At 40.4% G+C, this 25,930-nt stretch overlaps 1 protein-coding gene across 2 annotated transcripts in view; it reads left to right on the forward strand.

Annotated features, from left to right (window-relative positions):
* The first annotated feature begins 694 nt into the window (after window positions 1-694).
* Window positions 695-25,930, forward strand: part of CLTC (clathrin heavy chain) — a 52,753-nt gene continuing 27,517 nt past the window's right edge. Inside the window, exons 1-6 of one of the 2 annotated variants that reach the window (XM_074974701.1) lie at window positions 695-967; window positions 19,860-20,067; window positions 22,500-22,768; window positions 23,269-23,430; window positions 24,557-24,670; window positions 25,146-25,319. In XM_074974701.1, coding sequence (XP_074830802.1) covers window positions 926-967; window positions 19,860-20,067; window positions 22,500-22,768; window positions 23,269-23,430; window positions 24,557-24,670; window positions 25,146-25,319 — 969 coding nt within the window. In that variant the 5' untranslated portion in view covers window positions 695-925. The remainder of the gene's footprint in view (window positions 968-19,859; window positions 20,068-22,499; window positions 22,769-23,268; window positions 23,431-24,556; window positions 24,671-25,145; window positions 25,320-25,930) is intronic. The other variant, XM_074974702.1, reaches the window with a different exon arrangement.

Raw genomic sequence — 25,930 nt, forward strand, 5'->3', positions numbered from 1 at the left:
GTGGCACCTTAGAAACTAACAAATTTAGTTGAGCATAAGCTTTGGTGAGCTACAGCTCACTTCATCGGATTCAAGGCCGCTTATGCTCAAATAAAGTGGTTAGTCTCTAAGGTGCCACAAGTCCTCCTCTTCTTTTTGCGGATACAGACCAACATGGCTGCTACTCTGAAACCTGAATAATAGATGACAATAGTTCAGGGTTCTGCACCATGTTTTGGGGACCCTCGTACAGGCTTTTAAGGGTAGCTTTGCCAAAGAACAGAGACCCGACTCATCAAAGCCCCCTTCTAGGGCATTGTCCAAGGTCACCAACGTAGCAGAACTGGGATTCGAACCCCGCTCTCTAAGTCCCCGGCCCACTACGCTAACCCCTGGACCACGGCGTTTCCAACAAGTAGCTGCTCATGGGGAAGGGTGCCGTGTGGCGGAGCTACGGTCCCTGAGGGCTGAGATGTGACGGCGGCACCCCAGGAGAATGGTCACCTTGCCCAGCGGATCCCCCACCATGTGACCACGGAACCCGCCTTGGAGCGCGGAACGGAAATGACGTAGCCGCACCCCAGTCGCATGATGTGGCAGAAAAAAAAAAGGCCGAGGGAGGGAAGTGTGATAAGTCCTAAAATAGTCCCTTCCGGTCGGGGGATCCCTCCGCCGTTCCAATTGGATACTCCGAGTTGTGTTCACCACCATCCTCAGGATTCTTCCGCCCGGCCGGCGCTGTTAATGCGGGGTCCCGGCAGGTGAGGAGGTGGCTGCTTCTTCAGAGCGTGTATCGCTCCGCCAGCAGGGGCCGTTTCCGGATCGAACGGCTCTCTCTCCCTTCCCGGCCCATTCCGCCATTGCGGTTCTGTGCCCCGGAGCCCCTGAGGAGACTCCCCGGTCCGGTCTCGGGCTGGAGCCCCCACCAGCCGCCGCCGCCGCCGCCATGGCCCAAATTCTGCCCATCCGTTTCCAGGAGCATCTCCAGGTACGGGGAAGGGGTTTGGGGCGCTGAGGAGCCGCTCGAGGGGAGCCCGCCTGTGGGGGTTACGGGCACCCCCGTGGCTCAGATCTCAGCTGGGGGTGCCGGGAGCTGCCCTAGGGAGCTTAGCCTTCCGCTCCGCTCCTGTCAGGGGAGGGGTGCGCCGCAGGGCTGCGGCCCCCGCCTGCTGGCTCCGGCGCACCTGCAGCGGGAGGAGCGTGGGCGGGCTGCCGCTGCCCAGGGCCACTGCTCGGCCAGCCGCCGAATGGCAGAGCCTGCCTCTCTCCACCCTCCTTCTGCACCAGCGACCCTGGTGCCCCAGCGGGCGCCTTTCCCTGGAGCGGGTGCGGGGTGCCTCACGACTACACCGCTGCCTTGGCCCGGGGACTGGCTTTATGGGCACACAGGGATGCTGCGTCTTCCTTAGGACGTCGTTAGTTTGTTCCTTCCTCGAAACAGTCTGTTAGCTGCCGGTGGTCAAACCTCCCTCTCAAATAGGGTGTTTCTCTCGGGCCCTTATTGCCTTTTATTTTCTTAAATGTGGCACATGTTTTAGTGCCATAAAAATATAAATGCCCGATTAGAGTCCAAGGTCCAGCATGTGCTTAAAGACCCCATGGAAACAGAGCAGTTGGTTTTCTCCTTACTGTGATTCTGTTCTAGTGTCTCATTTTCTCTGTGTGAAGTAGTGCACTTCAACCTGTTGTGTGGGCGAGGCTGGGCCTGGGCCTAGGCCTACAGCAGCACCTACTGGGCGGTGCAGTGTCGTGGGAGGGGTAAACTGAGAAGATCCCTCTGTGCCTTAGTTCCTCTTTCCATATTAAGAGCAAGTCTCTCTCTGGGTTAAAACCAAGTGAAACTGCTAAACTTCGTTTTGAAGGAGCTTTACAAAATGGATGACCTAATAGGAATTAACTTTAGCATCCATGTCTCACATCTAAATAGACAGTACCACAAAGTTATCTTTATGTAGTGGTGATGTTAATGTTTTTGTAAGGTGTAGATCTCACTCATTGCAGTAGTGCGTTAATCTCTCTTCCTACCAGAGAACTAGCTTCTAACCTTGTGCCAGGAGGAACCATGCAATTAGCAGTAACATGGAAGTTACAGCAGTGTATAGCTGTGGCAGTGTAGGCCAATAAATGCATAAGCTCCAGGGTTTTTCTTCCCTGTTAGTGTCAAATGGTCTCTAATCAAAGTAACTTTACCTGTAGATTTCTGTCAATAAGCAATTACTTTATTAGTACACTTGGAAGTTACCTCTCTAGGTTAAACGGTCTCTTAAAGAACAGAATAATCTCTGAAGAATATTAAGGCTGTGTGCTACAGATAGCACATTATGTATCCTAATGAACTGAAGTCTAGCATGTGGCCTAGTACTGAAACACTAAGATTTAACAATTAAAAAACAAAACACCACTCCAAAAAACACGTTTTGGAGTAACAAATGTAGGGAGGGGCCTAGGGGGAATCCTGTTATGTAAGGCTGACTGCACCCCCAACCTTTGTCATGCAGTGATTTGTCTTCATGCCAAAACTTGTGAAGGAGACTGCACAAAATTATACTATTCAACAAAATATTTCTCGGAGATTTGCCTTGTATGGTGGTCTTTGCAATGACTGACCTGGCACTACTACTAGCTTTCTGAAGCCTTGTGAATTTTTTTTTTGTGTGTGTGTGTGGGGGGGTCTTTCTCATAATTTGGCTGTTCCTTAAATGGAAGGAAACGTCTTCTATGTGTTGGCTTAGTAGGGGATATGGAGAAATCCATACTATTTCTTTTTAAGCAACTGACTCAGTCAAAACTAGAATTTACTACGTTTGTTTCATTTCTGGTTACCTTTTCAAAAGAACACTGGTAACTGAAGCCCTATCAGTTTAAGAATTGTCCCCAGGTCCCTCTAATCTGAGGTTTTACAGTCAGTTTCATGATCTGAAAGTGATTTCTTACACAGCAGGAAACACAGTGAAGAAACAAAGTGCACTCAAATTCCAAGTGAACCAGCTGGGAACTACTTTTTCTGATTTTTTTTTTTTAATAGTCTATGGAAAAAAAGCTATGCCCTGTGCAACCTCATGGACTAAGTCAGATTAGCACTTAAATCCTTGAGTGTGCAAGTTAGTTTTACACTATAATTTTAAAATACTCTTTGACCAGTGGAATTGCCTTTCTAATTAAAGGCAAAAATGTAACTGTAAATGACTGGATTGGTGCAAACTTGATATGTAGGAAAGACTGTGAAAAAACAAGTTGGAGTAACTTCTCTTATGTGCCAGGTAGATCAGCCTGTATTAGGCTTTTGTGGAAAATGGATCTATAATATATTATTTAAGATGCAAACTATGCACGTGACCCACTGTCACACTTTCGTGACAAATGAAACCTACCTGCTCATGTTAAGAACTCTTAACTGGGTTTCATGCCAGTATGTTACTCTTGAGCTGAACTGTTCAGTCCAAAAATTTATCCCCACCCTTAAATATATTACCTCTGGTCTGACAGATTGCAAGTACAAGTGTAGAAGCTAACTGCATTTGTGCACTTAGTTGAATAGCTAACCATAGTATCTGGGTACACAAGGCTTCTTGTGTATCTGTCCTCGGAGATATTATTAAATGGTTGCCTGTAGCTGTTTAACTTCCTCATTCCCAAACTTCAAATGTTATTGATCAGTCTAAAAATCCTTCCCAAAATTTACAGTTGAGTTGCTCTGTATTGTGCTTATATTGGGGGGGGTTTCTTATTCTACACTTAACCCATAAACTTCGCAACAGGAGCCAAAACATCAGAGGGAGCTCCTGAAACCTGTCTATTTTTTTTAGTGTTGAATTGTTTGCAAATAGTGTTAGCAAACTCTAGAAACAAAACTTCTTGAATTAAGTAAAGTTGCTCCACACATTCCCAGGTATGACCTTCAAGCAATTTTGGTGGGATACAGTTTCTAAGCATCATATTTCACATACTAAAATACTTTGAAAAATCAACTTGATGAATCCAAAACATTATATTCAAAAGCCACTTGATCTAAAAATATTTGGGGGAGGGGAGGAGGGAGAGAGAGATCTGTCTGGTTAGGATACAGTAGGAAAGCATTTACCTGGCAACAACCTTTGGTAATGTGGCTCTGGTAACAGACCTGCAAAATGCAATTGTAAAGCTTTAAAGTGTATAGCATGCTTGCCTTTATGGTGGCTGGCACCATGGATCTGGATAGAACAACCACCACCCAATTCAGAAGTAGCAAAGTAGTTTCAGACATGTATAAAGATCAGTATGATAAACTTTCAGATGCAACCTAATCACCTTTTAGTCATATCTAGTATCCCCATACACTGAGATTTTGATTCTCATTAGAGAATGGGCATTTTCTGAAAATTAAGATGGCTGCCTCAGCTAGCATATCGGACTAGCTGGTGTGGATGGGACAAGGCCATTGATTCCTTCTGAGGCAGTCCATTGTGAAAGGAGTAAATATTTATTTTTTCTTACACAAGCCAAAAGCCACTTGGAGGACACTACGCAAATTGTGATTAATGCATTATAACTTTGACTTTCTGGGAGTACATATTATAGTTCAAACTGAAGCCTTCATTATGGATGCAAAAATTGATTGGCTTAACATTCTTCCTTGAGAGAGTGGATGTACAGATAGCAAGCATTAACTTAATGTCATGGGTCTCATAATGCATAGGAGTTCTTTTACTAGCCTATATCTTAGATGCAGAAAATGTTCAAGTGTAGAAACCAACAAAGTGAAACCTTCTGAGTTCTGTATTGCATCAGGACTCCTCTTAGCTGTTCGTGAGCGCCCCAGGAACACGGCTATCAAATGGCCCCCCACAATAGTGGATGTAAAGAACATACTATAAATTTCTTTACAATGAACTAATGCACTGTGTATATAGGTTATATCTTATGGTATACTCATTGACTCTCTTCAGATGTGTAATACTAAAGTCAGTAGAAATCCTAAAGGCTTTCAATTGAACAGGTTAAAATCCTGTATTCCTGCCCTGTTGAAGCTATTCAAATCCTCTTTCCTCCCCATCAAGCTGTCTGTTACTGATTTTTAGATGATTAAAATCTTTTAGAGAAGATTTTTAAAATTGCATTTGCTGTTAGAACTTTTGTGAATGATTGAATGAACAATCTGATGGACATCTAGGCTCAAATCTTTCAAAAGAGCTCAGCACTCAAAATACTGAGTGCTCCTGAAAATCTGGGTGCTAGTACTTTCCTAATGTGGAATGAATAATATTAATGCCTCCCTTCCCTAGCCTGGCTATGTAGTAGTAATCTCGTGAACTCCACAGTGGTAGGTGTACTCAAAGCATTGCTTTAATACTTCTTATAAAGGCTTGTGGTATTTGGGGGGGGGGGGGGGGTGTCATTTCCTCCCAGAGAAGACGGTCAGAATAACAGCTCATTGTGAATTAACAAATGTTCACATCAGTGGTTACTTATATTACCAGGAGCGATTTTTGTTGCAGTCTTCTTTAGGGCTACAGTGCTGTGACATAAGAGCTGAAATAAATGGCTTCATGAGCATTTGAAGTGCACAGCCTAATATCTTATGTGCTCTTTACAGTATTTTAGATAAAAATAGTTTTCAGAAATACTTCTGTGCAAGGGACTTAAACCTTTGTCTTCTGGTAGAACTTTATTATCTGACAACACTTGACTCCTGAACTCTCGGGGGGGGGGGGGGGAGAACGACGATGACAAAAATTAAGTAACAGAATGCTGAGGTCATTAGTCTAGACACTTCTATACTGTCAAACACCTGCACACTGGCAGTGTCTGGCGATTCATTGAAGCATGTTCTGAAAGTGTAATTTTGTTTTCTAGCTATGCCAATGGATTAGCAACCAGTGACAATTAAATAGGAGTTGGTCTTTAAATGTCCCTGAGATTTATCCATAATAAAACCAATGATCAAATTGCAGTATGATTTAAGTGTAAATTATTTGTACACAATATTAAAATAAGCTTCTTGCAGTATTATTTCTGACTGTTAGTGATTATGTAGATGAGCATGACTCTACTATATGCAAACAGGCTGCCTCTCCCAGTGTCTCAAGATGAATAGCTGTAAGAGCAAGGCTCTATTTCTAAGACTTTATTACAGAATATACTGTGCACCTCATTCAATAGTTAATCTAAAATTTAACTGTCACCTAATCTCATTTGTAGACTAAAAACAAGTGAAGTGTAGTGGGCCTCCAGTGAGGTTTGTAACTGATTTAGCAGAAATTAGAAAATTGGGAGGGGGGGACACAAATATGTAACTGTGAATCTATCAAAGCTTGCTTAAATGACATGTGCCCTTGTTACCATTTATAGAGGAACTGTGATTGGTTTCAGTTACTGACTAATGTGCTGTCTACAAAGGAAGTGAAATAATTAGACCTTTCTTAATGAATGTTCTCCTACTAGATATTGGGTTAGTAATGTAAAGGACATGCTGGGATAATAGTACTCAACACTTTAACCTTAATACTAGTATTAATAACAGTCAAATGTCTTGAAGGATGATTGACATCTTTATATATTTAAATGAATCATTCGGAACTACTGGCCCCAAGAGAATTAGTTAATAAACATACTATTTTAACAAGTTTACTTTTCATCTTTATTTACTGAGTCTTTAAGCTAATTGATCCAACTATATAGCATTATTTTCAGGTAATGCAACTGACTAGTTAAATGAAGACACTATATTGTATATTACTGCTGTCAGGTGGTTTGCAACAAAACTGAAGATTGAGGCTAAAACTCTAAGGTTGTGGGGTTTATTTTTAATTTAAGCATAATTAGAACTCATAAAGGTCTCTCCCCAGATGTGAACTTGCTCTTCACTTTTAAGCACCATAATACTTTGGTCTCAATCACTCCAAAGCTTTGTAGGCCACCTCTAAGTAACACTGGACCAGTATGAATATTGAATTATTTGGGAAAAGCATTTTAAACCACTACATATTGAACATGGGTGTGATTTTTCTCCCCCCCCCCCCCATGCTTTCATTACTGTAGCAGGTGGATTTATAAGTAGATGTACTAAGTACCGAAAACTAGAGCCTAAATGCTTGCATGTTTCTGATGTAGTGCAATAGCTTTACCCATTAATGTCAATTGAATAGACATTTTGAAAGTTGCCGAAACTTTTGTATAACTTAGTCTCCAAAATATTGTAAACTGCCTTATAATAATGTAGCAAAACTGTGCCTGATCTAAATGGGTGAATGTCTAGGAGTGCAGCTGGGAAGGAAGTCTACAGTTCAGTGTGGAGTTATTCAGATGGAAAGTTGAGCAATAGAGGCAGAGGACTAAACTTGTTCTGTCTGTGTGCTTATGTGAATTTCAAATGACCCACACCTGCTGTATGTACTAAAACAAGCTGGATGAGTTCTGGTTGAAATGCCTCTTCTGTTCTCACTGTTTGTTGCCTTGCATGCTGCAGATACGGTGCTTTAGGAGTGGAGCAATAACAATTGCTATAGTAGCATGAGCTAGATCCTGACTTTGAATTTCCTGTTTTGCCATCTTATTTGGGATCTCAAGATTGTACTGTAGCTGTATGAACTTAGGGGAGCCTTGAAAGTGACAAGGATAGAGCTGAGCCATGTAAATGGTTTTCACAGCTGTCTCTACACTGTTGGAATCTAGGAAATAACACTTGAAAAATTTAGCTTTTTAGCTAATACAGCTTACCAACATATTAACTTAGAATTTGGATGAGTTACTTGAGTCCTGATACATAATTAAATTAGTTTTGCAGTCTAAGTCCTTTCTGACTTGCTGAGGCAGCTAATAGATATCCTAGCACAAGGAAGCTTCAGCTGTTAGCAAGTTTTCTGTGAGTGCTCTTAAGACTTCTAAAATTCTGTGACTTTTTTTTTTTCTAATTGACTTGCCCAAATGCGGTTTCTAGGGGAGAAGCAGCAAATGCAACACAAGAATGTGGATTCTGTATGAGTAAAACTTAGTGTGTAAGTCACACTGGTGTGTTTGAAAAATGACATGCTTTATGCAACTCCAAAACAGTTTCTAACTGTACTGGTAACAGACAACAGTGTAGCACCTAACTCTCAAATCAAGAATTGCTCCAAAGCTACATTCTGGCAAATACCACCACAGACAGTTAAACATTCTGTAACATAAGGGAGTAAAGACAAAACTCTCAATTCAAGCTGCACAAGATAAAAGTAGTGCCAGCAAGGCTTCCTTAAGCCTGTCCTATGTGTTTTCAGTGCACTGGTCTAATCTACAGTGTGAATTGGCTATATGAAATTTACATTAATTAGTTAGGGTAACACTGTTTCCTTAAAGAAAAGGAGTACTTGTGGCACCTTAGAGACTAAGTGCCACAAGTACTCTTCTTTTTGCAGATACAGACTAACACGGCTGCTACTCTGAACTTTTTCCTTAGAAAATTTAAATTAACCTCTAAAACAAAAATTGTTACAAATCTTTCAGTTCCCAGGATTGTTTAGCTTCCTAGTCCTGTAGATAAATCAGTTTTTTGGGAGGTGAGGGGGCTTTCTCTCAGCTGTAAGAACAATGGCTTATATCCTGTTGTTCAGTGTTGAAGCTAGGAAATGCTGCATTCTCAGCATTTTTATGCCCTAGGGGAGTGGGGAAAGCTTGATAAAAGCTCAGCAGATTCTGTCAAAAGAAAGCAGACTTTTCAGGAAGGATGCAACAGTTACTGCTGTCAACATATTTTCATCAGGTTTCATACATTTGTTATACTAACAAAAATGAGGGGTACTTTTTTGTGGCAAACTATTCAAGATACTTGTTTTGTACATCACAGTAAAGGCTGTCATACTTATTACTACTGAATACTTTTCTCTTACCATGGCTGTTGCTCTTACAATAGTGCATTCAGATGAAGCCATAATCTAAAGGTACATCATGCAGTTTAGCTGAACTGTCCAACCTTCAGTTCTGTTTTTAAAACTTGAACTCTGCTTCAGACTGGATGCAGAACAGCAGTTGCTCTTGCCAGAACTTTATGAAGCAGCATTATGATAACTTTGTGATGTTTTGTTTTTATAACTACTTTATGAAATACTCATTTTTTGGTTATACTTTCAGAGTTGGCAAGATGTCCTGTAAAACTTAAGCTGTGATGTAATTTTTCACATCCTATATTTAGTTTCTGAAGTGAATATCTAATGACTAAATTAGGCTAACCTTCATTCTTTTCCTAATTCTTCCCCTGGAAGCCACAAAACAAATGCAACAGATTTGAGTTTTCCAGTGTAGTGTAATAGCACTTAAAAATTCTCCTTCCCTCTGGTGGGATATTACCTTCACATTAAGGTTATTATTTTTCAAGGTAACTTCAAATACTGTCTCAGCCTCTAGATTTACCTGCTTACAAATGGGAAATGACCCTGAATCTGCACAAAGTAAACTTTATTTGATAACAGTAATATCCAGAGTTGATTATAACAATAGTGGGTTAAGTTTAGTGTAGATTGACAGGTATTTTTAAAAACCAAGAAAATTACTTCTAGGTAACTCTTTTATATAATTGAACAAGCATATCTTGTTGCAGGTTATAGTTTAATGTTCGTCATCAGCAGGGGTCTAACTTCATGGAAAGTAGGACTGAAATGTACTTTCCCTACTGAAAGCATAGCGATAAACACCATGTGTATACCTGAAGAAGAGCTCTAGACAAGCTTAAAAGCTTGTCTTTCACCAGCAGAGGCTGGTCCCATAAAAGATATTACCCCAACCATCTTGTCTCGTGTATACCTTAGCACCCACAAGCATGGACATCCATTTTAAGTTCCAAGGTAGACTGAGTTGGAAACTTCCTTGAAGTAAGACAAGTTCTGACTTCTGTCACTTTAATAGTGAAGTTGATACTCATAATCCTACTCTGCATTTTCACTAATAAGATAACTTTGAAGATGCTTGTGACTGGTCTGTAGTGTTATACTCTGTCCTGGAGGTACCTTTTAAAATGGGGACTAGAGGAGTCTCTCGGGTGTCTTACTGCAAACTAAGGCCAGGGCTACACTACAGACCTATATCAGTATAACTGACACTTTCTATTCCTTCTCCTCCCCTCCCCCGGTGTAGAGATTCTTCTGTCAACATGGCTACCACCTCTTGGATGGATTAACTATGATGGCGGGAGAAGCTCTCTCATTGGTGGTGTAGCATCCTCATCTACAGCAACCCAGCTGCAGTGCTGTATGTGAAGACAGAACCAGGGAGCCATTAACTCTTTGTCTACCTCCTTTTCACATTGTGTTAATAACTTGCATTGTGCTGAACTAAAGTGTGAAGAAAAGGTTCCTGATCTGCCCCTAAATTAAATTTAAAATCAACCACCAGACCCAGGCTGGTGTAATCATTTTTGCATTATAGTTCCTTTTTAAAATAGGATTTTTCTCTTGGGTCATCCTGTAGTGGTGATTAAAACTTGTCCCAGTGCACATAAGATAAAAAGCTGCTGGACAAGTCATAGTATACGCTAATCTGAGGGGGTGTGAATGTGTAGTGTTTTTAAATCTTAATGACTCCATGTAGGCAGTAACATGGTCTGTGTGTATGAGAAATTGTGTGTCCATGTTTGAAGAGGTCTAGCAGATTAGAGGCAAGGTGGGTGAAGTGTAATCTTATTGGACCAACTTCTGTTGGTGAGAGACAAGCTTTTGAGTGTCTCAGAGCTCTTCAGGTCTGTGAAGAGCTCTGTGTGCCTTGAAAGCTTCTCTCATCCACTTTGTCTCTGAGCTTAGAGAGCAGAAGTTGGAGGAAGTTTCAGACTGGCACTGCCAAGCAATGTATTGGTCTGTTGTGCTAACTGGGATCAGCTTATGAAGGCTTTTAATGTGGTGAGCTCACTTGGTGCCTGATTAGCCTAAAAAATCTTTTAAATCTAGAAAGCAGGCCTACCTCTATGGGTTGATAGGTGTGTTGGTCCAGCTAAGAATAGTCTGCCCACACACAATGTACTAGGGAAGCTTGTAGTCTGCTTAATCAGTCCATTTCCTCAGCTTGCTAGGTGTCATGAACTTCTGGCTCTTCCTGTTCACTGCTTGCAAGCTGGTCTCTCTCTCGCCCCCATTACTAAGGGCTTGTCTCCACTTACTGGGGGATCAGTGCCTTGTGATTGATCCACTGGGGGTTGATTTAGCAGGTCTTGTGAAGACCCACTAAATAGATTGCGGATCACTCTCCTGTCAACTCCAGTACTCCATTGGAATGAGAAGCATAAGGTAAGTTGACAGGAGAGAGACTCTCTCGTCGACCCAGTGCAGTGTAGACACACAGAAGATCAACCCTTAAGCTACGTTATTCACATAGCCAGAGTTGCATAATTTGAGATGCTAGAAAACAGTTCTGCAGCAAATTTCACCATTGCAGAATAAAGGGGGCCCTGCTTAAAGGTGATATAGAGCAAGGGTGGAAGAGAAAAATAGTTTGTGTATCTTTCTGTCCTCTCTGCTTCATAAAGGCTGAAAGGCAAAAGCACTGGTTTTGTTTAAAACTTTACACTTTTTATTTATGAATAAAAAGGCCTGCTTTGCCAGAGATCTCTTTACTTAGTTGAATTTCCTGGGATGTTAGGAACATGGGTTTAATTTTTCTTAATAAAACAAGAACCTCCTTTAAGATAACACAACTTACTTTCCCTCTCAGGTTTCACTTGCAGGTATGTTTATGGTCCTTGCTCCCCAGTTTTTATCGTCTCTTAGGAAAAAATGTAGATGACCTGAATTCCCCATATAAAACCAGGGAGGAGAATCCTTAGGAAAGGAGCAGAGCCAAGCAAATCTAACTTCTTCCCATCTTCAAATTCATCCTGCCTCACTGTTTTTAATTGTAGAATAGTTGTCTTCTGCCTAGACAAGTACACTGGTGCTTAGTAAATTTAAGGGAGGTTGTTGGGTGTAGACTGTCACAATAGCATGCAGTTAGCAGATTTCAATTTTTAGTTTGTACTTAAAGCATTTGAAAGGGTGCTTTTGGCTTTGCCATCTACCAATAGGTTCTACTGCCAAGTAGCAATATAAAGATCTCTAACATTTACTATTCCACTACAATTCTTATGAGAATAAGTGGCCTATCTGGCCTACATGAGTTTGTTGATACTAGGACATATAGGAATGTTCTGAAGGCTATAGAGTTAGTCCCTAACTACTATTGGTTAGGTAGACCTAGGGGGGAGGGATAGCTCAGTGGTTTGAGCATTGGCCTGCTAAACCCAGGATTGTGAGTTCAATCCTTGAGGGGGCCATTTAGGGATTGGGGGCAAAAATTGAGGATTGGTCTTGCTTTGAGCAGGGGGTTGGACAAGATGATCTCCTGAGGTCCCTTCCAACCCTGATATTCTATGATGGCACCCAGTCTATGATCATGGCAAAGCTGGCTTTTCTTCCTCTCATATTCCATCACTTCTAGAATTAGACTAGCTGGAACTCCATGTTGACTGTACAGAAGTATGGCATAGGCTGAAAGCTGGCTAGGGATGAACCTAACACACACTAGTCTGTCAATGAACTTTCATTGTTTAGATGCGTTCACCATCAGAGCTTGGAAGGTAATGTTCCTTGTCATGATCTATAGGCAAATGCCAATAAAACCAAACTAGTTACTCTCTGAACTGCCACAGTGAACTTCTAAAGCTTGAACAAGTTTTGTGTAATAGCTGAACTTCAAAGATTCCAGTTCTAAATCAATGTAATTAGGATTCAGCTTGACAAAGTTAAATTGCTACTTATGCCTGCTGTTAACCAAACTAAATGCAATCTGATAACACTCATATCTTGTGGCACCAGCATCGAAAACACGAGTACATGAAGCACTCCTTCTGGCAGATGGTACAGTTTGGCCATGATTATTTGAGGTAAATCTGCCTCAGTGGAAGTTGCCTGGATATTATGGTGCTATAGCCCTGACTTCATTGGGATGACTATCTGTAATGGTTAAGTCTTGACAGATGGTAGAGTAACTCAGAATTTAAAAACAAGTAAACTTTTGAGTTTATGGCCATAGTTTATCCAGATATGAGTAACCTTAAGACCAGTTCAGAAAAGGACAGATCTGACTTTAATTGATTTAAATGCAGTGAAGCTTAAAATCTACATTTGGTAGATGTGAACAGCTGTGCATTTGTCTAATACCAGATTTCAATTAACCTGAAAATATTCCTGTTCATCTTCTCTTTTCAATCCTATTGAAGTAAAGGTGCATCTCTTCAGGCAGAGGTGAAATACAGGTCAGGTTCCCAAAATAATAGCTCATCTTTAGTGATCACTCCTTACAGTGTGCATGATAAACACCCATTTTTTCATGTTGTGTGTATATAAATCTCCTTACTGATTTTCCGCTGAATGCATCCAATGAAGTGAGCTGTAGCTCACAAAAGCTTATGCTCGAATAAATAGGTTAGTCTCTAAGGTGCCACAAGTCCTCCTTTTCTTTTTGCGAATACAGACTAACACAGTTGCTACTCTGGAAAAAAGTAATCCTGTTCACTACAGGGAAGTGCTCTAGGCAAGTATCAGTAACAAAGTTCTTGTTCAAGTTGCAAGCAATTGCAGTGCTTAATTAGAGTGTGAGTGCTGCTGTTCTACTGATCATAATGCCATAGTTGTGGTAGCCTAGCTCAGGAGTAGTGTGGAGTGCATGGGAGGAAACATCCTGTAATCTTCACTTAAGAGAAGACTTTTTTTCAAATAAAAGCTCTGCAGACAATTGAAGATGATAAATGAATTGCAACTTTAGCACATACCTGTAGTAAGGGAGTGGTATCTTAGTGTGTGGGATGTGTAAATGTGAATGGCTACTTAAGAAGGTGTGGCTTTTACAGTACTATCTGTGCTTGGTCATGTGTCTAAAGTAAATCGGGTAGGGAGTATGACACTCCCTCTTCAGGTGGAGTGTTTCAACTTGAGCAAGGAGTATATGATTATGTAGACCACTTCAGGTCCAAGACACTATATCATGCCCTAATGTAGGGAGGAGGGGGAAGCCTTGGGAATGAACTCTTGTGTGTTAGCCCAAAAGCAAACATCCTTGGTGATCTGAAAAGCTTGACTAGTTGACTTGCAGCACCTGGATAGGAAAAAGTGATATAACTCTGTAAACGCGTTTATATAGACAACTCCGGCTGTCTAACAGTTCTTGCTTCTGTTGCCAAAGAAGAATATTGACTTGGAAAATCAATCGATATAAGCAATTAAAGTTGTGTGTGCAGTCTCCTATGGAATGTACACTCTCTCCCACTGAAGGACAAAAGGTTATGAAACTAAAATGCTGGAAAAATATTCAGAAGGAACTGTTATACTTTGAGTTAAATACACAGACACAAACTTGCTTAAGCTTTCATTTTAACCCTCCAGTTACTCTAGATAAAAATAACTACTGAATTTCCTTATGCAGGCTTATTTCATCTGCCAGGTTGTTCAGACTACTGTAACTCAAATAGATTGTCCTTTCCAAGAAAGTCAAGGGAAAAGTTCAATTTCTAACAATCTGAAATTGAACAGAAAAAGTTACTCAGTGCATAGATTCAGGCAATTCCTAGTTTGGATCCCACAGCAATGTAACCACCATACTAGGGTGGAATTGTACATCTGCTTGAGGTCTGCCTTATAGTTCCTACAGTAAATTTAACTTTGACACTTTTGCACACAGTTCAGTTCATACAGCCATTTTGAACCTTGCTATATAATTTAGCAGCAAGGAGGGCTGGACTCTTGAGGAAATCATGCAACTAAAAAAAAGTGGGATTCTAAATAAGCCTCTACTTTTAGTGCCTTTGCCAGACTATGAGAAACGTTTGCTCAAGGTTTTAAAATGATCAGGTCGTGATCTGCTATCTCAGTTCTTGGGCAGGACTTTCTCTTTGCAGAGTAAATGGGGAGAAAAGTGATTGAGCAGACCCAAACTTCTATGGGAGCATGATTTGGGGTCAGGAATTGTACCAATTTTTGCCTCCATGTCAGAGCTGAGAAGATAAATGACACGTTACACAGTTCAGGGAAACTGCACCTGTGTTCCTCCTCATTGGTCCACTAAGGGTGCACACTCTAGGCTCCAGGCTCCTTAATCATCGCCTTTCTCTTGGGCAGAGACCTGCATCTCTCTTGGCCAGGAGTTTTTTTTCCAAGCTGCAGTTTCATGTCCACAGTGGTATCCCCAGCAAGCTAGACTGCCAAAACAGGCCAGTGCCTGCACTTTGCTTTCTCTTTGAAGGCTATGAATAATGTAATTGCCAATAGTGTTAAGTTACCACACAGCTCTTGATAAGCATGCACACTTAAAGTGAAAACACTTTAAAACCAAAAGAAAATACATGCATGCTAATAAGCTTATCAGAGGTCAGTCCCCAGCTCTAGCATGGGCTCTGGTAGGAGTGAGCCCTTCAAACCTCAGAGAGGTTTTCCTGTGGTAACAAGTTGATAGGTGTGCTAGATCTGAGTTAAAGCTGTTATGAAGAGGTTAGTCACTCTCCTTTATGTAGCCTGAGCCTTTGATCTTGAGACTCCAGGAAGAGGTAATCGACACAGTGGTGCTCTCCTCAGGCCATGGGGTCAAAAGGTTCATGGGTTTTTTGTTGTGTAACTGGAGGTCCAGAATTTGCGTTCACCTCCCCCTAGAGATTCTCCAGGCAACCACCTGACATTGTCCCAGAAGTGTATTCTTGTTTGCCACACTTTTTTTCAATGAAATCCTTTAAAGTTCATTGTACTTCCCAGGGTTCACTTCCCATCTCCCCCTCCCTGAGAAGTTACATGCAATTCCAGCCCACAATAAGACTTGAACTTTGCACTTAATCTAAAAATACTTAAACTAAATACAAGAGAATTTTTCAAGGATATTGCAGGAAATTTCCATATTTGTCATAACATTCCCAATTTACCATCCTATAAAGTGGGTATTGATATCTTAGCTAAGTATTGAAAAACATGAAGTGTCCAACATGTTCTGTCCCAAATGTTGCTTGGTTTTGTGGCCTGCATGCATAAACAGAAGTCTCTAATGACTGTAGTAAGCCAAATTGCAATGTGGTCTCTCTCATGCTGAGTACAACGTGGCTTGCAATGTGAAATACAGCAATAACTTCATTTACTGTTACCAGCTCAAGCATTCAGGAGAAGTTTATGGGATGCTTAAGCAGAGGAGTAGGGTTCACTGAGCTACAGTATTGTAGTAAGAAAAGGAGTACTTGTGGCACCTTAGGCTAACCAATTTATTTGAGCATAAGCTTTCGTGATGCATCGGATAAAGTGAGCTGTAGCTCACGAAAGCTTATGCTCAAATAAATTGGTTAGTCTCTAAGGTGCCACAAGTACTCCTTTTCTTTTTGCGAATACAGACTAACACGGCTGTTACTCTGAAACCTGTCAGTATTGTAGTAGTGGCTAGTCTCCTGTTCCTTGGATTAGCTGTGGCTGCCTAGTGTAAACATAAGGCACTTAACTCTTTGGAGAGGAAGAGTGGCTTGCATTGTCAACACTGACTGGAAAGATAATGGGTGGAACTTAAATAGAATTAAAATGAGTTTAAATGGATTAAATGACTTACTAACATTAAGTTGTACAGAGGAACACCATTTCTGTCCCCAAGGAGCCCAGTTTAAACTAGACATGGCACAGTCAACACAAGTGAAAGTTTGCTTAACCTGCCAGTTGGTGCCTTTTTGGTAATATTTTTTATAAATAGACCTAGACTTTCAAATGGTATACAAACCCTGATGCAGGTGTGACTACATGCATATGGGAAAGCTGACTTGCACATTTTTGCTTCTGTAAGTTTGAAAATCTGGGCCATAGCAGATGGATCATCCATTGAAGAGCTTCACGGGAGAATCTGACTCTTGTGGGGGAAAAAACCTGTTCAACATGGAACATCTGTCTTTTAGATCAGAAGATTAAACCTACTTCTGCCACAGAGTGAACAGATATATCTAAATATTAATAATTTGGGACAGGCTAAGCTAGACAGAATAAAACTAATATTTAAAGTGCTGTGAAAACCATGAAGCTCACAATGCCTCTGTGAGCTAAGAAGGAAATTTCCTCATTTGGGAAATATGGAGGCAGTAGTAAGCCTTTGTGACTCTGCCTTGAGTAAATCATTAGTGGTTTGGGGTAAGCCTTAGGTTTCTGACTCCAATCATGATCCACTAGATTAGTGGCTCTCCACCTTTCCAGACTACTGGATCCCTTGCAGGAGTCTGATTTTGTCTTTCATACCCCCCCCCAAGTTTCACCTCATTTAAACTATTTGCTTACAAAATAGAAATCAAAAGACAAGTGTCACAGCACACTATGATTGAAAAATTGCTTACATTCTCATTTGTACAAGATAATATCAATTGGAATATAAATATTGTACTTTTCAGTGTATAGTACATAGAGCAGTTTAAACCAGTCATTGTCTGTATGAAATTAGTTTGTACTGACTTCACTAGTGATTTTTATGTAGCCTGTTGTAAAACTAGGCAAATCTAGCTGAGTTGATGTACCCCTGGGGGTACACAGAGGTCTTCCGGGGGTACATTACCCCTGGTTGAGAACCACTGCACTAGATCATACAGATTCTTTCTAAAAGTAGCTTTTTAAGGCATCCTCCATTCTAATCTGGCACCCTATAGGTTGGTTGCTTCTATAAACTCCTTTCACAGTGCTGTGGGAAAACGAAGGTTGAGTAGAATAGCACAGTATGACACACACCCTCTTTATCAGAGCATGCAAGTGAAGACTCATGGAATTGCTAAGGTGGAGCCTTTCATAAGGCCTGCACCATGTAAACTGATAAGAGACTGTTAGAACACCAACATTTTACTCAAAGGTAACGTGGTTTCCAGAACACTGTTCAAAAGTAGCTTTGTTTAAAGACCAAACTCTTTCAAGGAGCAGTGTGTTTGACCTCTTCACTTTCTCATTCACTTTAGAACTAAATATGCTTTGGTTACTAAGCATTGTCTAATCTTAAATGAACACAAAGTTTTGAACTTAAGTGGTAGAATAAGACCACTCATCTTGCCACAACTTTATTGTGATACTAATGTAAATTAATTGCAATCCTATAGTTTCATCCAAAGATCTAAGTTTTACAAAAATAAGTCTCATCCCTGTTAGGTAGCTACTTCTATTCCACTCTACCAGTGAAGAAACTGAAGCACAAAAGTTGTCACTTGTCCTAAAAGTCAGTGTGTTAGAAACGGGAGCTGAACTTGGGTTTCAATACCATTATTCCAATACCTTGACCTCTAGAAAAATATTTGTACTACCAAGCTTCACTGGCTAAACTTTTACTTTAATTATAAACGTGAAGCATTTAAAATTAAACAAAGCATACTCCCTTCAAACACTTGAACTGAACTTGTTTTTCCTCTCTGCTCCTACTTCTAAAGTAAGCTTTTAATCGACAAATTTCTCGAGAGGCAGATCAGGCCTAAGCAGGAAGGGGTGGCTGCCTGGCTCAGTAAATTCTTCATGCAGTAGTAGGCAGTGCTATGTGCTCCACCCTTGCACTTCTGGGAAGTGTTATCTGCACTACTTGATCCACTATCCTAATGGGGTTTTTAATGCAGCCCTTGTTCACTTAATATTGTAAGAATTGCTAAGTGTACACTTCTAATCTAACCAGTACAGAAGTAGTTAAGACAAATGAGAGAACTGCATCTAACATAAGTTTATAGTTGATGGTCTAAAATTCAAAGTGTTGTTGAGGTAGCTAAGTGCAGAAATTTAAGTCCTTAGCCTGTTATCTAGAAACTAGATTGGTAAGGCTTGAATAATAAATCTTAATCCATTTCAGTCAAAACTGCACTCTAATATCGGAACAAAAATGGCTCAGATGCAGTCGAGTTGTCCAACGCACTGCTCTCAATTCCTAAATTAAGCCATTCACTCTGGCTTCAGTGTATACCTTTTTGGAAGGAGAGAATGACCAGAAACTTACATGGAAGACCCAAATTCCAGTTTGAGGGGAGATATCAGAGCACAGTGTATTTGAGCTAGTGCACTAAAAATAGAAGTGTAGCCATGGCAACATGAACAACCAGAGGGGCTGACCACTCTAAGTACCTACCTATAATCTCAGATGGAATTGTACTTGAGCAGCTAGCGCCTCCTAACACCATGGCTAAGCCACTCCTATTTTTAGTGCACTCTCTCTCAAAGAGTGCAGGTATGTCTCCTCAACCTGGAATCTGCACCTTCCAGCTCTTGTGTGGACCTACCATAAGTTACTTTGTTCTTCTAGAACAGCAGTTCTCAAACTGTGGGTCAGGACCCCGTTTTAATGGGGTTACCAGGGCTAGCTTAGACTTGCTGGGGCCTGGGGCAGGGCTGAAGTCTAAGGACTTCAGCCCTGGGAGGTGGGGCTCAGGCTTTGGCTTCAGCCCTAGGTGGCAGGGCCTAGGTTACAGGCCCCTGGCCTAGGGCTGAAGCTCTTGAGCTTTGGCCCCTCCACCAGGGGTGGTGGGCTCAGCTTCAGTCCCCACTGCTGGGGTCATGTAGTAATTTTTGTTCTCAGAAAGGGGTCGTGGTGCAACAAAGTTTGAGAACTCCTGTTCGAGAGCTATCATACCACACATACTCAAAATCAGACTAAAATTTTGAACCTTTTAAATGTTAGAAGAATGCTCTTGAACCCATCTTGGACTAAAGTGCACCAGGCTTTCCTCCAGTTGTGCTCAAACACACCTTCCAGGTGGTGTACCTCTGTATCTCATGCCTTTCTTAGCAATAAAAGATACATCCTAGGGAAAAGCTTGCAAAAGAATACTTTCTGACAAGGCTTCATGATTGTTTACTTTATAGAGTAAATTTCATGAACCAGACTTCAGCTGATAATCCTCCTGTGTAATACCACTTAGTGTGCCCAACTTTTTATTGTTTTTTGTCTTCTAGCTCCAAAATCTGGGGATCAACCCAGCTAACATTGGCTTCAGTACTCTGACTATGGAGTCAGACAAATTCATCTGCATAAGAGAGAAGGTAGGAGAACAAGCACAGGTGGTGATCATTGACATGAATGACCCCAGCAATCCCATTCGCAGACCAATTTCAGCTGACAGTGCTATCATGAATCCTGCTAGCAAAGTCATTGCACTAAAAGGTATGAAAAGAACATCTTGTGTTTAAGATCTGACTATATATTGTGTAACTTTCTGTATAAACTACCAGTTCAGGGCAAATCCATTGTTTTTGAAGACTGAAGAATTCATATTCAAAGGTTAAACCAGATGTTGGGCGGACATTCTAAAAGAGCATGCTGGTTGTTGCTCTTAAGATGTTCAAGTCTCCCTTTCCCAAAATTCACCATGGAAAATCTGTATCCTTGTAGCTATCCTCAGTTAAACTGTCATCCTAGACTTGTTGAATGGAATGCTGCTGATTTGCAGCAAGTTCCGATAATGACTTGCTGCCTGCTCTTTTATATTCTAGTATTGGTCCGCCTACAGCTGAGATCAGGCTTTTGCTTGGTCAAACATGCACTAACTCTTTGACAGTTATGCTTAAAAGAGTATTGCATATTTGCCCCCCCCCTTTTTAAGGGAGGATAAACTATTTGGAAATTCAAATGATTAGCTTAACTTTTGAAGTTAAGTAGAATATGCAACTTTTGTTTTAGATCAAGCTAATCTATTAGATCTGATTAAAATAAGAGCTTTCTCTTAATTTCTCATCTGTTGTCCTGTATTGCTTTGAACTCAAACATTAAATAGTTACATTAACTTAATCTTTCTGATGGTTTTAATATTGTACTACTATTTTTTGTTGCATCTCTAATGCTTTCTTGTGTATGCAGATGGTGAGTTCTCAATTTAGATTGTATTAGTTTTTGTCCTGTTCTATGAAAAGAGAATACCGAAGTCCAAAGGCTTACAGGCTTAAAGGCTTACAGTGCACATTACTGAATAATTCAGGTGTAAGAGCAGACAAAGGCCTACATGCTGATCCCTAGGTATTCTTTAGAGTAGCACTGAAGAGGCTAAGGAAACAGGGTACTCCAAATTGAGGAAATTACTTTGAAAAATACCAGTTTGACAGCTCTACAGTTGCACTTGGCCTAAAGCGGTAAACTTAGGACCCTTCAGACTTTTTATAAACAGGATTATGACTCTTACAACTCAAGTTTGGTGGTTTTCCCCTGGTGTGCGTTGCATATTGTGCAGGATGGAAATAAAACTGGACTGTACTCTCGTTCCCTTACATTATCCCGTGTGTTAACTTTAATGCCCCATACTTGAAAAATAGCATTATGAAATGGTGCAAAACAAGAGACATTGAGACTAGATGAACTGTAGTATTTTTAGCACATAACACCAAACTTCTCATTTGCAGTTTAGATGCAGCATTCCTTAACGTCTATTTCCATCCTTATGCCTTGGAACATGGCTATCTCCTTAGCAGAGTGTCAACCAAACCAAAATCTGTAGTAGACTGACATCCTGACCCATATGGGACTCCTTTCTTAACGTTTAACTCTGAGACCTAGTTTTAAAAATACGCAACATAAACTTTTGACAGCTAGCTTTTAATAGCAAGCAGTGCAAATAGAATAGCCTGGTTTTTTGCATCTCTTGCGTAAAGATAATATAAATGTGACTCTAGCTATTCCTTTACTGATGCATGTGTGTCTTAACAGGAATAGCTTGAACTTTCTGCTCTCTACATTCCCCTAATACTAGCAACTAGCTGAGCCAGAATTTGTTTTTTGACATGCCACTCCAAACTTTTGTTTCCCCTTTAAAAGTAGCAGTGATTCCTCAGCATATGCTAATATAACGTAGAATGAATCTAAGCATTATTCTGGTGGCAGAAGGAATACAATGGGTGGCAGCATCGTTATTTTGGACATGTATATGTCAAAACATTTGCCTTTCCCTATCTGGAGCTTGCATTAGTCCCTTGTTCTGGTTCTCCCCCTCTACCCTCCCTGTCTATGTATTTTTATATTCGTCTCTGGTCTGTTGCAGCCAAAGATACTTTGTTTGTTAACCTGTTAGCTTATCTACATATAAGCATTTTAGTTAATGAAACAGAATTGCAAACAAACCTGACAAAGAGCCCACTTTGACCCTTCCATCCTTGTGGTTTGTACTTGAAACAGATGTGGACAGGTTTTTTGACAGCTAACAAGTTTAGTGTACCTTTATATTTTCAAGAGAAATTCAACTGAATTGTTCTTAAATACATTTAAAAATTTGGTTACCTGTAACAGATAAAACTGAAATTCTTCAGATGCTTTGTCACTTAATTAAAGCTGTTTCCATCATCTGTTCAAAATTGGTTAAGCAACAGACAAGTGAGAGGTCAAGATTTTTTTTTTTGTACAGCCATGTGCAGTAATAACATAGCTTTAGAAATGTCTGGCTAAGAGTTTAGCTGATCACTATGAATGTCATAGGCAAGTGCAGTGCATAATGGGCATCCTCCTATGAGGAAAGCTAGATGCTAAGTCTAACTTCACAGTGCAGCTTTCATGGTACTTGAAGGAGAGACAACTGATAACGCAGCTTATTGAGTTGAACTTGTGTTTTTTAGCTGGGAAAACGCTTCAAATCTTTAACATTGAAATGAAGAGTAAAATGAAGGCTCATACTATGACTGATGATGTTACCTTCTGGAAATGGATTTCTCTGAACACTGTTGCTCTTGTAACGGACAACGCAGTCTACCACTGGAGCATGGAGGGAGAATCTCAGCCTGTGAAAATGTTTGACCGACACTCTAGTCTTGCAGGCTGCCAGATCATCAACTATCGTACAGATGCTAAGCAGAAATGGTTACTTCTGACTGGCATATCTGCACAGGTACCTAATAGTACTTGACACCAGTCTGGAAGGCCAAAACTTGACTAACACCCTTTTTTTTGTAATCTACATAACTTCCCTCAGTGTGTAAATCGTATTCTGATTCCTCTTACTTGTTACAAAGACAATTAATACTTGATTCTAGATGCAACAAATTCTATGCTAAGGCCCAAAACAGTCTTAAGGTACCCCCAAGTCTCTCAGTTTAACTCTGAACAAACTTTATTTGGAGACGCTGTCTTTCCTCTACATCCAGTGTTTTTAGCTGGCCATTTAAGCTTTTTTGTCACTTTATCATTCTGATACAGTGGATTTACCATACAACTCAAAACCGGTTAGCAAAAAAAATATTAACCAGTTTACAGAATCAAGATGCTGACTTAAGAACTCAAGCTAAGCAAGAACTGTTTTTCACACAACAATCTGCCAGTACTTAAGGTAGTATTGTGGGGGAGGGAAATACCTTCTGTCACTAACTTCTCTCTACAAATTTTGTTTAGCAAAATCGTGTTGTGGGAGCCATGCAGCTTTATTCTGTAGATAGAAAAGTGTCCCAGCCTATCGAGGGGCATGCAGCTAGTTTTGCTCAGTTCAAGATGGAAGGTAATGCTGAGGAATCGACTCTCTTCTGTTTTGCAGTAAGAGGTCAAGCTGGAGGCAAGGTAAGCTCTGATTCTGAATGCTATCTACCTGATTTTGTTTTAAAATATTTAGCCTGGGAGTAAACAGAGGGGATTACAAAAAGCAACCCTAGAGAGGAAAGGCTGTATAGTGCATACATCTACGTATGCTTTCACGGAGCGTGTTAGTGTTTTGCCTTTTCCCCTCTGTTTTGGAAGAAAGTACTTGATTGATGTAGGAATCTTGTGGCTTTAAATGATCACTACCCTCAAATGGCTTTTTATATGCATGTGTGTAAATCTTAAAACACTGCTCCTAGCAGAATCACTACCAGAACCCTTAGGTAATTGCAAATTCTCCAAATGAGTTATTAATGTATAATGAATAAACCTATATATTAGGGACATGGAAAACTTTAGTGATATGACTTGTTCAGATGTCCAAGCACCCAAAATTCAAACCTGAAATAAGTAAAAGCTCTAGTCATTGACTTTGAAAATGGACCTCAAACTTTTTTAGGTGACAGAGCTCTTCCTACTTATCCTCCTGATACTAGAAAGGTGTGCACTTTAATTCTTAAATTCAGAGGATTCCATTAGGAGCCAAATTTGGGTTCTTAAAACTATTTGGAACAGCAAATGAGTTCATGACTGGAACAGACTAAAGTGGAAAAGAAAACATTGTCTGAATGTTTGGCTTCTGGCTAACAAGTATATAATCTGCATGGTTTGTTTTATTAACTACTTTGTAAGTGATCATTGAACTTGAATTTCTCTGTGGAATGCTGTCAGATTGGAGGTATGTGTAGAAATACACTAACAGTTAAGTGGCAGCAAAACTCAGTAGCCAATAATGGCTTTTCATAACAATATTGGGGAAGACTGTTACACCCAGAGTGATAGAGGAACTTCTGATGGCCTTGTGTATGGGAAGACCTGTAGCTTAATGTGGTCTGTGACTTAACTAGATCACAGAAGCTTTTCCTTCTAGTAAGATCAGATGACTCAACATAGCATTCTTGCTCACATTGCAGCAAACAAAGCACTTATGTCTGTTACCACTTTCTAATCTGACTACAGTGCCCAGAACATTTGAGCAACCATGTAGCTATGCAATATTTCAGGGAATATATATGGGATTAATCAACCAATCTCATCTGTTGTTCAGTTACATATCATTGAAGTTGGCACACCACCAACAGGGAACCAACCATTTCCCAAGAAAGCAGTGGATGTCTTCTTTCCTCCTGAAGCGCAGAATGACTTTCCTGTAGCAATGCAGGTATGGTAGATGGACTGACTGTCTCGGGGATATGGTAATATAGCAGGATGGTAAATATATACACGCTCCTGTGCTGCTACAGAACCTGAGGCTTTGCAAAGAAAAATGTCCTAAAATCCAATAAATTGTTTGTTCAGCACAGTTTATACTTTAAGTATAATATTCCCCCTTCAAGTCTTAAACTTAACTTTGTAAGCTGTTTTTTAATTGTTGATCATCCTTCCCCCTTATAGAACAAGTATCCAGCTATTTTGGTATATGTATGCCCAAAGTATGATAGAAGTAGATATTCTGCTGCTGTGCTGTCAAGTGCATGCACACTCTTTCTCAAGCACAATTCAGTAAGAAACACAATCACTTTGTGCAATCAAACAATTGTGCCCCTTCATGCTAACCATTGTAACATTACAACAAATTTGACTTTAAAGCAAGGTTTTAAGTACACTGATTATTCAACCTTACTCTTGTCTTGCAGATTAGTGAAAAACATGATGTGGTGTTTCTGATAACAAAATACGGTTACATCCATTTGTATGACCTTGAAACTGGCACCTGCATCTACATGAATAGAATCAGTGGAGAAACCATATTTGTCACTGCACCGCATGAAGCAACCGCTGGAATTATAGGCGTTAACAGAAAGGGACAAGTAAGGAAATGCTGTTTCTAGAGCACTTGGCTAGGCTGTCCCAGCAAGATTAGAATGGGAACAAGTGTCAAGCATCATGACTGTCAAGTATCCTCTTCATGTTTCTGTTCAAACACTCAGTCTTCTAGGAGAAACTTGCAATGTGTATATTGACTTAGTCATTTGAAGTGAAAGTGCCCATTTCCTTCACGGAACAGTTTACAGGCCGGCTTCTAAATGAGATACTAGGTGATAACTGATCAGAGTCCATAGATGTTTGACTAGAATCGGTGTGTCCAAAAAAACCCAATGTTTGACATTACTGATATTCAAGTGCTCTACTTCTCACTATCATGTCTAGATCTGCCTCTAACTCTTGTCCACCCTCACCTACCCAAAGGTATGTTGCTGAAGTTCATAGTGGTGTTGCAGCGCAGAAATCAGCTTTCATTTTTTTTGAATGGAAAGCAGTGGAAATAGATGCCTGAACAGTGATCATGGGTGGCTCAAATCTTGAGTTCTGGTGCATAAAACAGGAAAGGCAGAAAATAGTTGCAATGTCTTAATTGGGAAGAATTGTCTAAAATAAACTTGAGTTTACCTGTATAGAAATTTGTCTAACTTGCACATAA

This window comes from Natator depressus, chromosome 17 (assembly GCF_965152275.1).
Source record: "Natator depressus isolate rNatDep1 chromosome 17, rNatDep2.hap1, whole genome shotgun sequence".
In the NCBI taxonomy this organism is placed as follows: Eukaryota; Metazoa; Chordata; order Testudines; family Cheloniidae; genus Natator; species Natator depressus.